This window comes from Thamnophis sirtalis, unplaced genomic scaffold (assembly GCF_051295495.1).
Source record: "Thamnophis sirtalis isolate CommonGarterSnake01/CBP01778 unplaced genomic scaffold, rThaSir2_p1.2 scaffold_6, whole genome shotgun sequence".
Lineage (NCBI taxonomy): Eukaryota > Metazoa > Chordata > Lepidosauria > Squamata > Natricidae > Thamnophis > Thamnophis sirtalis.
In genome coordinates this window covers 129,964,085-129,977,678 of record NW_028261386.1, presented here as the reverse complement: position 1 = coordinate 129,977,678, position 13,594 = coordinate 129,964,085, and the positions used below count along the sequence as shown (strand labels likewise).

The 13,594-nt window shown below is 40.0% G+C and overlaps 1 protein-coding gene across 1 annotated transcript in view; it reads right to left on the bottom strand.

The window, feature by feature from the left end:
* BMP5 (bone morphogenetic protein 5) overlaps window positions 1-5,832 on the bottom strand; it is a 57,387-nt gene extending 51,555 nt beyond the window's left edge. The window contains exon 1 of the mRNA XM_087718949.1: window positions 4,731-5,832. Coding sequence (XP_087575075.1) covers window positions 4,731-5,217 — 487 coding nt within the window. The 5' untranslated portion in view covers window positions 5,218-5,832. The remainder of the gene's footprint in view (window positions 1-4,730) is intronic.
* Between the last annotated feature and the right edge of the window lie 7,762 nt (window positions 5,833-13,594).

The following is a 13,594-nucleotide window of genomic DNA, read 5'->3' as shown; positions in this document are numbered from 1 at the left end:
TCGTCATGCTGCTTGGGAATATTGCGCACCACATGGGTCTCCGGGAAACAAAAAGTCGCATCAATCAAAGGAAAATTTCGGATTACTTTAATTGCTATCCAGGGTTGCTATGAGGTTTTGTTTTCCTAGTAAAGCATGCATAGTATGTAGCCCACAGCTTCCCACCCAGAGACTGTGTTTAGTCTGAAAAGACAACTCGGGAAGGAAACAACAAGCAAAGTTTTATCTCTCTACCTCCCGGTAGCAAAATTATTAACGGTGCATACTTTTATATGTATGCACACGCAGAAAAACACATTTAGGTCCCCCTCACATCCACTCCTAGTGATCCGTTTCAATCAGATTCTCACGGATTACTGCCCATTTCTGTCAGGATTTCGTTTCTTTTTTTCCCTGTCTTTTTTTTTGAGGAAAAGAGATGTTGAAGTTATTCCCAATCCAGGAGATAAAAGAGCAAATAATTGCTTTTGAAATATTGTTAGATAGTGTGTGTGTGTGTGTAGAAATATCTGTACAGCTGATATTCAGAGTCGTTACATTTTTGAGAGTGTGGTAGCTTCCCATGCGTGTTTTCATTTAAAAATGAGCTATTAAAAATAAAAGTAGGCGGCAACGCAGAAAAATGCATGGATAATAAGAAGCTTATCGAGAAGTACATTGTGATCCTCAAAGGGCCCTGCTGGAAATCCAGGATTTAGATAGTAAAAATGCCCTGTTGGGGCATTTTTGGTCACTAGATCTTCAAGGCCTAGGAAGTGTCCCTCACTTTAAATGAAACCAAGATGGATTTAGCTGCTCTAATTCGGTAGGGGAAATGTACACCCGTGTTATTGGATTTGCTAACTAAAAAGGAATACATCTGCATTTTTTAATTATTCCATACTCCGTTCTATAAAGTCTAGCATCAACTGCCAGAATAATGTACTAAATCTTTGTAGTGTGGTGGTGACCTGTAATTATTTCAACACTGTTCATAGTTGTTGGAGATCTGTATGAGTCTTGCTGAAATTACTAAAGCTTAAGAGAAAAACTGTGTACCGTTTTCAAAACTGAGTATGCCACTCTCTTGCCGGTGTAATAAATGGAAATAAATAATTGGTCATCATCCTTAAATTCTCTAAATAATTGAACAATCATATGTTATTTCATTGCTTCTTCATGGGGGGAAAAATCTGAATCTTCCATCAACCACCCATATCTCAGTTCAGGTTTATCTAAGTACCAGTAGTTCGAATCTTAACAAAGCTACACGACTGTTTTGAATATAAATTCCGTCAGATTTGAATATTCTCAGTAGCATAGATTAAAATATTTTCCTATCCAATAACAGCCAATTACTAACAACAACAGACCGGAGACTTGGTGTGCCACTTCTGCAGTTCAAGTTAAAAAGCAAGTATACACCAGCACATATTTAAACAAATACTCTGTCTATCTAAACAGGATTTGTCAAACAGTTCCGTTTCCTTCAATCAAGCAAAAAAACCCACTGAGAATCAGTAATTGATGCAAATTCCTGTTAAAATTAAAGTAGGTCTTTGAAAATATTGTAGTTGGTTCATTTAGGGAAAAAAAATTGTTGACAGATTTCTATATATCTGTTGATTTGAGCGTTTCAAACCAATCTTTTTTGAAGCTTTCATTCACCGTTGAATGAAAGCCGTCAAGACGATGTTATGCATGTATCTATCTTTGCGGAATAACTTGGATGTCTGTTTTTTTTAAAAAAAATGAAAAATATATGCCTACTATTTAAGTCTGTCTGTCTGTTTACCTAACGACCTACAGTATCTATTTACCTATTGAATTTATATAGCTGCCCATCTCACGCATGGGGCTCTGGGCAGCGTACACAATTAAAACACAATTAACCACTACATTAAAGGCAAATAAAAACCAGTTAACAGTACAACTTTGCAAATTAGGAAATGGGGGGACCAGGTGGGAAAAGCACAAGCAAAATGCTTTGGAAGAGGACATGAGGAGAGCTGGGGAGGGGGAAGCAAGGCACTGAGAAATATCTCTCAGTAAATGTTTTTCAACATGATTAGAATGGTGGTGGGACAGGAAGAGAAGATGAGGTTATATTGCCATATATTAGTATCCTAGCGGTGGAGAAAATGGCAAAACGCTTCGCATTTTGGAAGGAAAAAGAAAGGGAATATTGAAAACAAAACAACCTTTCACTTTAAATGACTTCATTTTACTTTTTTTATACTAGTGGGTCTATTTTTAATACCCTCTCCGGCATTTAAAATTTTATTAGCAAAGCAAGCAAACATTATCAGCTGTTGTTCCACCAGCATAATTATTATGACAGAAACCATCTTACTTCCTCCAGAGGATTTTATTTTCATTTTTTCTGCCTTAAATTCAGATGTCCCTCAAGGATGAAACTTTATTACCTCAAGCTCCCAGCAAACATCATTTCTAGGATATAACACCTCCCATTTGTTATTTTTAGCGTAGAAGTTTTTAAATCGTTAAGAGTCTGGCAGATGCAATGATTTATGTAAATTCTTTATCATCTCGTGGGGGATTAATGTACTGTAATTTGATAATGGCCCTCCACTTTAAGAGTCAGGACTACTTCCAGAAGAAAGCAACTTGATTGCAGATGATGGATAGTGTAAACCACCACCAATTTCTACTATTTGACCAAAGATTCATTTATCATTACCATTTTTCTTTGTAGTACTTTTAATTATAACTGCCATTGATTGTCAGATACAGAATACAAATGGTTGCTCTTTGGCATGATATGTTACATACTTTAATTGCGTTGTAAGATTTCTCTTAACTTTCACCGAAAATATTTATCTAGCCTTAATGAAGTCGGTGCTTAATATCCAGAAATTCTGCTAAACTACAAAGACAGCAAGAAGTGATCTAACTTTAATCTACTTTGAAAGGTTAAACATCAGTTTAATAGGGCATATAAAACAGATAAAGGTTTATCTTAGCAAGCTTTTCATTTTAATGATGTCTATACTTTTCAAGAGTTAGAAAAATCAGGTTTCAGTATAGAACATGCATTTGAATGTTCCTTAACATAACAGCTACTGTTATCTAATAATATAATTTATAAAAGCTTGGTAGTTCTGGGGTAGGTGTGGGAAAATGACCTTATAGTAAATTGAATTGGATAATGTTGAATGCACATGAACAGGAATCTTATTTGTTGATAAAAGTCCAACAACCACAATCTGAAGAGAAAAAATAGCAGTCATCTACTTAATAATGCATTTACTGAATCTGTTAGAAGACAGTTACTTTAAGAATTAAAGCTAACTGATAAACGAGGGGTCAATGTACTTTAAATCTCTTATTAAAATGCTTATACAAACTATGCATTCAATATGACTGATACTTTATATAGACGTTTCAATTTAGTTGTGGCTGTAGAACACATTAAATCATTTCAAATGTAAAGGTAAGAGAAAAAGGGGGACATCTGCAGTTGGGGTTTTTTTCTTTTAAAAAAATGGAGCGCCCGTAAATCGCACTGCATTTGTGGATACTTTTCATTAAGTTTTGAAAAGTACTTTTCAAAATACTTTTGTCCTAAAATATTATTAGCAAAATATTGTTTTATTTCTGATTGCTAAACTTCTGTTGAAGGTTGTTTCTAAATAATTATCAACTAAAAATTGCAGTAAACTACTGTAATTAGAACCACCTTAAATGGTGCATGTCATTTAAAGGTATTTCAGAGTTTCATGCTGATGCTTAAAACTCTTATAGAAAATATTTCTAGCAAAGGAACAGGAGATGAATTAGTTACCCCTTATATGACGGTTTACTTTTCAGTGAAATCTTTGGCAAATATGTGTCAAAATGGTGAAAAGATTTTCAATCCAGCACCGTTTACGGATTTTTCTCTACAATGTGAAATTCATAATTCATAGGTACAGAAATATTTTAACAACATCCATAATATTACCACTTTTCACACTTTCTTGCATTATGAAATAATTATTCCTATCTAAACCATTGTAATTTAAAATAAATTCAAAGCTTCTACCCTAGTGTTTAATTTCATATTTTTTTAAAAAATATGGGAGAAAGAGAAAGAGTTTTTTAAAACTAATAAAATGAAACCCAGTCATCCAGAACAGAATCTTTACCAATATAAAAACTTCAAATAAAATAGCAAAGAGATCATGTTCTTTGGAAACTTCATTTCCACCATACCTGGAACATATTTCAAAGGCCACAAATTCTGCATGCATGTTAGCGAATTCCACCATCGCTCTCCCCAATTCAACATACAAACAAGAATCACCTATGAGAAACTTGTCAAATATGAAACACTTCCCCCCCCACCAATATTTGAATGTCTAATTCTATCATCCTTGAAGCACAGTTACTAGTTATCTTCTATAATCTAGTTCTGATTTGCAAAGCAAACAATATATACCAATATGCTTGCATGCTTTTTTTTTTTTGTCTAATTTTTAAAAATTATTCTTGGGCTAACGTAATCATTTTAATTACATCAGTGAAAAAAGGAAAACAAAGGAGGGGAAAGTTATTGAAACTGACTTTATACTAAAGGTAAGAGAAACCTCCCTCTACCAAGGGCTACCTACTTAGTAACTGGTTTACCATTAGCCCAACTCCATTTTGTGGGGCCAATTTTTTGCCTCTAAAAGGATTCTTCTCTCCTATTTCGTCCACCCCAGAGCCGATTTCAAACAAAGGAAAACAAAATGAATCTGTCAACATACCCAAATTGACAAAGCTCATGACCATATCTGCATCATTCAGAAAGTTGGTGTCGTGTAGGCTAGCCAAGGTGGGACTTTGTGTAGGCAGTGAACTTGTCCGTGATATGTATATTCTTCGGGAGTATCCATTTGGAGATGCCAAGTAGCCTTTCCGTAGCCCTTTGCCCTCTCCACTTGGCGATGATCCCCTCATCAAATATTCCAACTCTTCGGGATCCTGTTCGTTTGCCATTGCGTTGTAGAGATCCAGCATGAAGAGAGGTGCTGAGGAAGCTTGTTTTCCAGCTGAAAAGGGCCTAGGTCGATGTGGTAAACCCAGGATGGAAAGAATTTCTCTTTGGATCTCTCGCCTCTCATGGTTCCGCAATCTCCGGTAAATAAAACTGGAGTGGACATGGTTGTCCCCCATGCCTGCCTTAGCATAATCCACTAAAAGCCAGTAATTCCAGAATAAGCTCAAGAGAACTTTGAACAGAGTTTGGTCCATTTTAAAATAAAATAAAATGCGCAAATAATGTTTGTAATAACGTTGTATATTTCCCTTTTTCTGGTCTCTTGCGAAGTCCGGTGTTCCCAGGACCAAGGAAGGTTAAAATAAAAATTTAAAAAAATGAACGATGAACAAGGAATTACCTATGCCTCAATGTCAGCGTTGCCATTTCTGTCCCTCTCAACTTGATCATCTTTCTTCCACTTCTTCCTTGAGTATGATGGGCCGTGTCGGGCTGCCTGCCGTCCTACGAAAGCTGAAATTCAGACGTCCAGTTTTCTACTGCTGCTACTGATTCTCCTGCACTGGTGGAACAGGTTCCCAGAAGCTGATCATTTGATGCAGGCATTCCTAGTCAAAAACCTTGAGATGATCAGACTTGGAGATAGTTTTGAACGAAACAACAGATCACCTTGTCAAACTGCCATGATAAAGCAGTGTCCCCTCATGCTCTGATTCTCAATCCCCCAACTAGGGTAACTCTTTTTCCACCTTGCTGTCCTCTCCTAAATGCCAGCTTTCTGTCTTCAACTACTCCTTGGTGATGGTGTAATTTCCCTTTGGTGTTTTTTTTTTTCAGCGCCCAGCTGAGCCTATTAACATTTGTAATGTCCAGCCCATCTGAAACATGCATCACAGGCTTGAAAACGTCTTCCTCTGAAATTCACCCAGGGATGTTATTTTTTAAAAATAAAAAAAAACAGGACCCCTCCCCTTCTCAATATCCATCCAATCTTTTGCAGTTCCTTAAAAGTGATTTTCACCTCTAACCAGGCAAAAACAGAGCAGCTCCTTTTCAAGAGATCTGAAAGCTAATGTAAGCATAGCCCTGCTGGGAGAGAAGAGGCTTCTCATTGTAATTTGAAACTGGCAAAGTGAGGGGGGGGTGAATGAATTAACCCTTCTACTGCCACACGGTTGACTCCCCCTCCTCAACCAGCCAGTATAGAGTTCTCTAACAGGATGGAAGGAATGACCTCTTCAAAAAGAATTGTGTCAACAGATCGATCTTAAAATTTAGCATGCCATTCACCTGAGTACTTGCGGCCGGGGGTCGAAAGAACATAGGGCTTGTTGGAATTATACTAGTTTGCAAAGCATATTCAACTCTATCCTCTTTTTAAATGTAACCACTTGCAGCCCAGGTTAAAAAATTTGAACATTCCACTGAGATCAGCATGTGAGGCCAGGAGTTTTTTCGGACATGCTCCTTAATTTGGAAGTCACTTCGGAGTCACACAGTTTCAAGCAGAAACCTAAAAAGCAGGCTTATCTTTCCAGTTAAAGGAGCATGACCAAGGATACAGTTTCAGAGTCAGCCGCCTAAAATAGGTGCAGTGGAAACCGACTGGGTTTTTCTATACCATAAGCGTAAATGCTGCTTTCCACCTATTTATCGCCCGAAAAAACAGCATTTATTTACAAAATAGTAGAAGTGGATTTTTCACAAACCCTTACCATACTTTCATCTCTCTGTTTCCTGTTTGCTTTTCTGGATATGTTACAGTTAGTAATTATTGGTCTCTTGTGGAAATTGGGGGGGGGAAGCAACTCTGAACATTTTCCCCCATATATTTTGATTCATTTTTTTTTTCTTTCAAAGGCAGTCCTGAGCCACTGCCAGGGCAATTGATCTCAGCCTCCCGAGAGGAATGCAAACCTTTTGAATTGGATAAGCGCTTAATTTGATAAAATGGAAAATAGCAGGCCCATCTGACACCACAGGAGGGAGATCACAGAGATCCATTGACATGCCAGCTGAGTGTAATAAGATTGTCGTATTAAAAAGAGAGGGAGATTGCTTTAGTGTTTGTTTTAGTGCATTTTTTTTTAAAAAAAATAATGTTCCACTAATCAGATGGAAATTATTACTCAATATTTCAGCAATCAAGTTATGAACCTTCACTTGTGAATTCAGCTTTCCATTTCTCTTTTCACCAAACCTTCAACACAAAAGTACATTCCTTATTTTATCAAATAGGATATACCAAAGGGGCATTAGTGAGTGATTAAACGAGGAGATCGCTCTATATGGGCAATAGATTCTCAGTAAATTCATTTCTTCTCGCGCCAACCATTTAAATGGTATCAGTCCACACACTATCTTTATATTTGAATTTTATTTATTATTACTTTAAAATGACTATTGGCCAGAGGTGGGTTCCTACCAGTTCGCACCTATTCGGTAGAACCGGTTCGTCAAATCTACCGAACCGGTTAGAAGAGGTTCCACCAGTGGACCCGGAAAGCAGGCCACACCTACAGAAGAGGTTCCAAATTTTTTTGAAACCCACCACTGGTCCTGGGATATGATTATTCTACACTATCATGCTCATATTTATAAAACTCAATTGCCTCTGTGAAAGGTAAGGATGACTACTGTGTTTGTGGTGCAATCAGAACATTGCGTGTGTTGAAGTTGTTTTGACGCAAACCAAAGATGCCTTTTAAAAAACAAGTTTACATCATATTCTTATGCATGCCAGTGTTGTGTGTGAGGTAATTTAAGGTGGTTCTGACAAGTGTCGTCGGCATCTTCATATGCGGTCACATGGGCAGCAAGCCACTCCCATCCGGTCACATGGGTGGCAAACCACTCCCACAAAGGAGGCCACACCCACAGAGTAGGTTGGAACAATTTTTGAAACCCACCACTGCTATTGGCCAATAGATACATAAGAGGGGTAATATTAACAGACAAGGAAACCAAACTGGGCCAGAGCAAACTAAAAATAACTAGAACATTTTTTTGGGGGGGGGGATAAAGGAATCATATCTGTAGCACACTAAAGAAAGAGCTAAGGTGGTTTCATTATTTGAAAACTACAACAGAAACAGATAATATGTGTCATGAAGTCACCCTCCCAATCCCAGAAGATTAAGAGAAACCCAAAGGCCTACTAAGTCATCAAGCTCCTAAGTAGATTTCAAGAAATGTGCCTGCTTTCTAATAGTTGAGATTTACAATTCAACATACTTATAATAAGAAAAGTCCCCCCTTATTGAGACAGTCATACCAACCTTTGAAAATAAGCATAACAAAATTTAACTTGTGACCAACTCAGAGATTATCTACAAATGGTTATGCATTTATACTTTCTCTTGTCCGGTATAGCCACATTTATGTCACAACTGGACTGGTTGTGATCGATCAAAGCATAAGAACAGTCCTGCTGGGTTGGACCTAGAACTACATCCATCCCAGATCCTTCCTTCCAACTATGGTCAATAATGAGTTTCTGAGATGTTCATAGGTGGGAGAAGCTCAAAATTTGGTTTAAGGGATTTTCCATTTAGCTACCATGGCCAAGTAAGAGAATTGATTTGATTTTGATTTGATTTTATTATATTTATATGCCGCCCTTTTCCCCCGAAGGGGACTCAGGGCGGCTCACAATTCAAATCAGGGAAGGGGGGGTACAGACAAAAAAATAAAAAACGAAACATAACAATGCATAATTAAAAAACACACAACAGTCATACCATTCGAGACGGGGGCAACAGCTCTTTAGCCCCAGGCCTGTCGGAACAGCCAGGTTTTAAGGGCTTTGCGGAAGGCCTGGAGGGTGGTGAGGGTTCGAATCTCCACGGGGAGTTCATTCCAGAGGGTCGGAGCAGCCACAGAGAAGGCTCTCCTCCGGGTAGTCGCCAGTCGACACTGGCCGGCGGATGGAATTCGGAGGAGGCCTAATCTGTGGGATCTAATCGGTCTAGTGGAGGTGATTGGCAGCAGGCGGTCTCTCAAGTACCCAGGTCCAATACCATGAAGGGCTTTATAAGTGACGACTAGCGCCTTGAACGTATCCGGAGACCAATAGGCAGCCAGTGCAGCTTGCAGAGGATAGGTGTTACGTGGGTGAACCAAGGTGCACCCACGATCGCTCGCGCGGCTGCATTCTGGACAAGCTGGAGTCTCTGAATGCTCTTCAAGGGCTGCCCCATGAGAAGACAAATATAGCAATCCAGAACAAGAAATAGTCTTAAGGGACTGATTCAACTACTCGACATTTAGGGGGGAAAACAATCAATTTTCATCCAGTTAGTTTCACTTAAGTTAATCTTTGTGGTTTTATTGACTTTGCAGGAGAAAAAATTATGGTAGGCTACTCCTGAACAATATATCCGAGGTGGCGCAGTGGGTAGAGTGCAGTAGAGTGCAGTACTGCAGGCCACTTCAGCTGACTGCTAGTTCAGCAGTTCAGCAGTTCAAATCTCACCGGCTCAGGGTTGACTCAGCCTTCCATCCTTCTGAGGTGGGTAAAATGAGGACCCAGATTGTTATTGGGGGCAATATGCTGACTCTGTAAACTGCTTAGAGAGGGCTGAAAGCCCTATGAAGAGGTATATAAGTCTAACTGCTACTATTGCTATATCTGGTACATTATTTACACAAACTGTTTGCTATCATCATCCATATTCTCTCATTGTAGCCTAATAGAATACTTCTGAAACCTTGTTGGATTCTTCTCAGATCAAATTACATTTCCTTCAAAGAGACCTGAGTATCATATGGCATGGTTAAGGAACCTATGTATTTCCAGATGCTGTTCCATCATTCTGAGTCATTATAATGCTGGCCCTTGTGGGAATTGGCAACCAACGACTCCACAGAGCAGTGTACATATGGCCTTAAAATGAACACTCCTGTCAATGCTAAGGTTCTGAATTACACCTCTGTGGACCAGATCAGCCCATTAACGAGCAACATTTCAGGTGTGATATAAATTGCTATGAATTATCCAAGAAAATCATGCTATAGCTAATAGAAGATACTTCAATGCAGCAAATAGGGGCTCGGATGCATTAAAACAGCTACAAAAGGATCTACAGTTCAGTCCAATCCATTTGGAAACAGATCTCGCTGATTTAAACCAGACTTACATATTAATAAAATTGTCCTGATTTCAATGCTTATCAAAATTATTCCAGCTGTGTAAGACAGAAAAGAATTAAAGCAGACCCAGACAATTAGATACATCAGTGGCTCAGAAATTTTTGTTTTTGGCACCCTGCAAAGGGTAAATGGCTTGCTTTCTGCAAATGCTCCGTTGCTGCCTTGTTCTTGAGAAAGATTACAAAGAAAGGCCATATTCAGTGAAATGACAATTCTTTAGAGACAAAAACAAGAGCACACCAGGAATAAACATTTCCAGAGTTTTGAGGCAGCCCAGAGAAAAGTTGTATTGAGCCAGGGGGGGAATCAACCTTGTTCTATTTCAGGCAAAAAGTGATGTGAAAGCAGTTTTCTGTGAGAACTGAACTCCTCATAAAGACAAATACTTTGGGAACTTTGCAACAAAACAAACGAAGTCATAAAGATGAAGAAATTGGACATAGGTTTCTACAGTGGTAGGTTTCAAAAATTGTTGGAACCTACTCTGTGGGTGTGGCCTCCTTTGTGGGAGTGGCTTACCACCCATATGACCAGATGGGAGTGGCTTGCCACCCATGTGACCGGATATGAAATTATGAATTAGTACTTAGGTCAGTCCAAGTAGCTATTCAGAAACTCTGGCATTGAAGCATGCAAGTCTTAAAGCTGTCAAGTTACAAGACCCTTGCACCTCTAACCCTTTAGGGGAAAAAACTAGGGGTCTTCAAACCTGACAGCTTTAAGACTTGTGGACTTCAACTCCCAGGATTCCTCCTCCAGTCATGTTGGCTCAGGAACTCTGGCACTGAAGCATGCAAGTCTTAAAGCTGTCAAGTTACAAGACCCTTGCACCCCTAACCCTTTAGAAAAAAACTAGGGGTCTTCAAACCTGACAGCTTTAAGACTTGTGGACTTCAACTCCCAGAATTCTTCCTCCAGTCACGTTGGCTCAGGAACTCTGGCATTGAAGCATGCAAGTCTTAAAGCTATCAAGTTACAAGATCCTTGCACCCCTAACCCTTTAACAGTGGTGGGTTTCAAAAAAATTTGGAACCTCTTCTGTAGGTGTGGCCTGCTTTCTGGGTCCACTGGTGGAACCTCTTCTAACCGGTCTGGTAGATTTGATGAACCGGTTCTACTGAATAGGTGCGAACTGGTAGGAACCCACCTCTGAGTTTCTATAAACTCCACTTTTATCGGGCTCCTAAGTGAAGAGATGGGTTTCACTTTACAGGCTGCAATAAACTGAAAACAACATTTTGGGACTTTGGGTTGTTGTAACAGACTCACACAACTGCAATACTCTTCTGGAATCTAAGGATGTGCTTTAGTCTAGACAGATGGGGCTCACATATGTAAATCTAAAGAAAGACTTCTCATTCTCATTCTTTATTCCACTGAAGAATCACAGTAAAAAAAAATATGTTTTCCTTGGGTAGAAAAGAAAATTTCCAAATCAGAATACAGGTGGTCCTTGGTTAACAACCACTTTTTCAATGACCATTCACTGCCTGGATGAGTGATCCTTGTGACCAGTCCTTGAAATTCCGGCTGTCACAGTTTCCCTGCAGCCATGTGATCATGATACAGGTGCTCAGTAAGTGGTCTGGATTTCCAACTCTCATAGCATCCCACAATCATTGACTACTGCAATGCGCTCTACATGGGGCAGCCCTTGAAGAATATTCAGAGACTTCAACTCATCCAGAACACAGCCGCACGAGCGATTGTGGGTGCACCTCGGTACACCCACGTTACACCTATCCTCCGCGAGCTGCACTGGTTACCGATCAGTCTCCGGATACGCTTCAAGGTGCTAGTCGTAACTTATAAAGCCCTTCACGGTATTGGATCTGGGTACTTGAGAGACCGCCTGCTGCCAATTACCTCCCACAGACCCATTAGATCTCACAGGGTTGGCCTCCTCCGGGTGCCATCTACCAGCCAATGCCACCTGGCTATTACCCGGGGGAGGGCCTTCTCTGTGGCAGCTCCGGCCCTCTGGAATGAACTCCCCGCAGGGATTCGGACCCTCACCTCTCTCCAGGCCTTCCGAAAAGCCGTCAAAACCTGGCTTTGCCGGCAGGCCTGGGGGTGATGAGTTCCCTCCCCTCTCGACATGTATGGTTGTGCGACTGTTGTTTACTTTTATTATTTGTATTTGTTTTTATGTTCCCCTTTTTCCCCTTGAATTGTTCGCCGCCCTGAGTCCTCCCAGAGAAGGGCGGCATACAAATAATAAAATTCTATTCTATTCTATTGTATTGCAATTTGTCGGCTTCCTTGTTGGAAGCAAAGTCAATGGGGAAGCCACCGGGAAGTTGAAAGGTTCAGTCATGTGAGGTTCTCTCTTAACAAGCTGCAATTATTTATTAATTAGACTTATATACCGCTTCATAGGGCTTTCAGCCCTCTCTAAGCGGTTTACAATTTTTTTTAGCAAATTGAGTCAGCAACTTGCCCCCACAGTCTGGGTCCTCATTTCACCCACCTCGGAAGGATGGAAGGCTGAGTCGACCTTGAGCCGGTGAGATTTGAACCGCTGAACTGCAGATCACAGTCAGCTGAAGTGGCCTGCAGTACTGCACCCTAACCACCGCGCCACCTCGGCTCATTATTCTCTCACCAGTTCATCACAGCCTGCAATATTGCATTTTAACCACCGTGCCACCGGAGATAATTTATTCTATACCCTGCGCATTACACATTAGATGTAATGTGTATTTGACCCAAAGAATTAACAATGATGAAAGAATGGAAGTGCTTATTTAACAAGTCAGTTTTTAAGGTAGGTTTTGATCGGTTTTCAAAGCAATAGCAATAGCAATAGCAGTTAGACTTATATACCGCTTCATAGGGCTTTCAGCCCTCTCTAAGCGGTTTACAGAGTCAGCATATCACCCCCACAATCCGGGTCCTCATTTCACCCACCTCGGAAGGATGGAAGGCTGAGTCAACCTTGAGCTGGTGAGATTAGAACCGCTGAACTGCAGATAACAGTCAGCTGAAGTGGCCTGCAGTACTGCACCCTAACCACTGCGCCACCTCGGCTCAAAGCCCTTCAAGGTATTGGACCAGGCGGTGGGATTCTTTTCCTCAGTTACACCAGTCTGCCCCATCAGATCTTGTAGAGAAGGCATTCTTTGGGTACTACCAGCCAGGAATGTACATTTGGCAGGTCCCAGGAGATGTGTCTTCTCTGCTGTGGTGCCTATCTTATGAAACATCCTTCCATCCGATATTAGATTGGCCCCATACTTTTTGACGTTCCAAAGGGACATTATGATCGTAAATTCACACAAAAGCAGCATTTTTATAGATGAGGACAACCTATTAGGAATTATTAGGAAAATAATTCCTAATAATAGGAATAGGAAATAATATTAGGAAAATATGAATGTATAATAGAATAATCTATCAGGAGAAATATTACTAATATTAGGTTTAGGTTAGGTTTAGGTTTATTAGATTTATATGCCGCCCTTCTCCCAAGGACTCAGG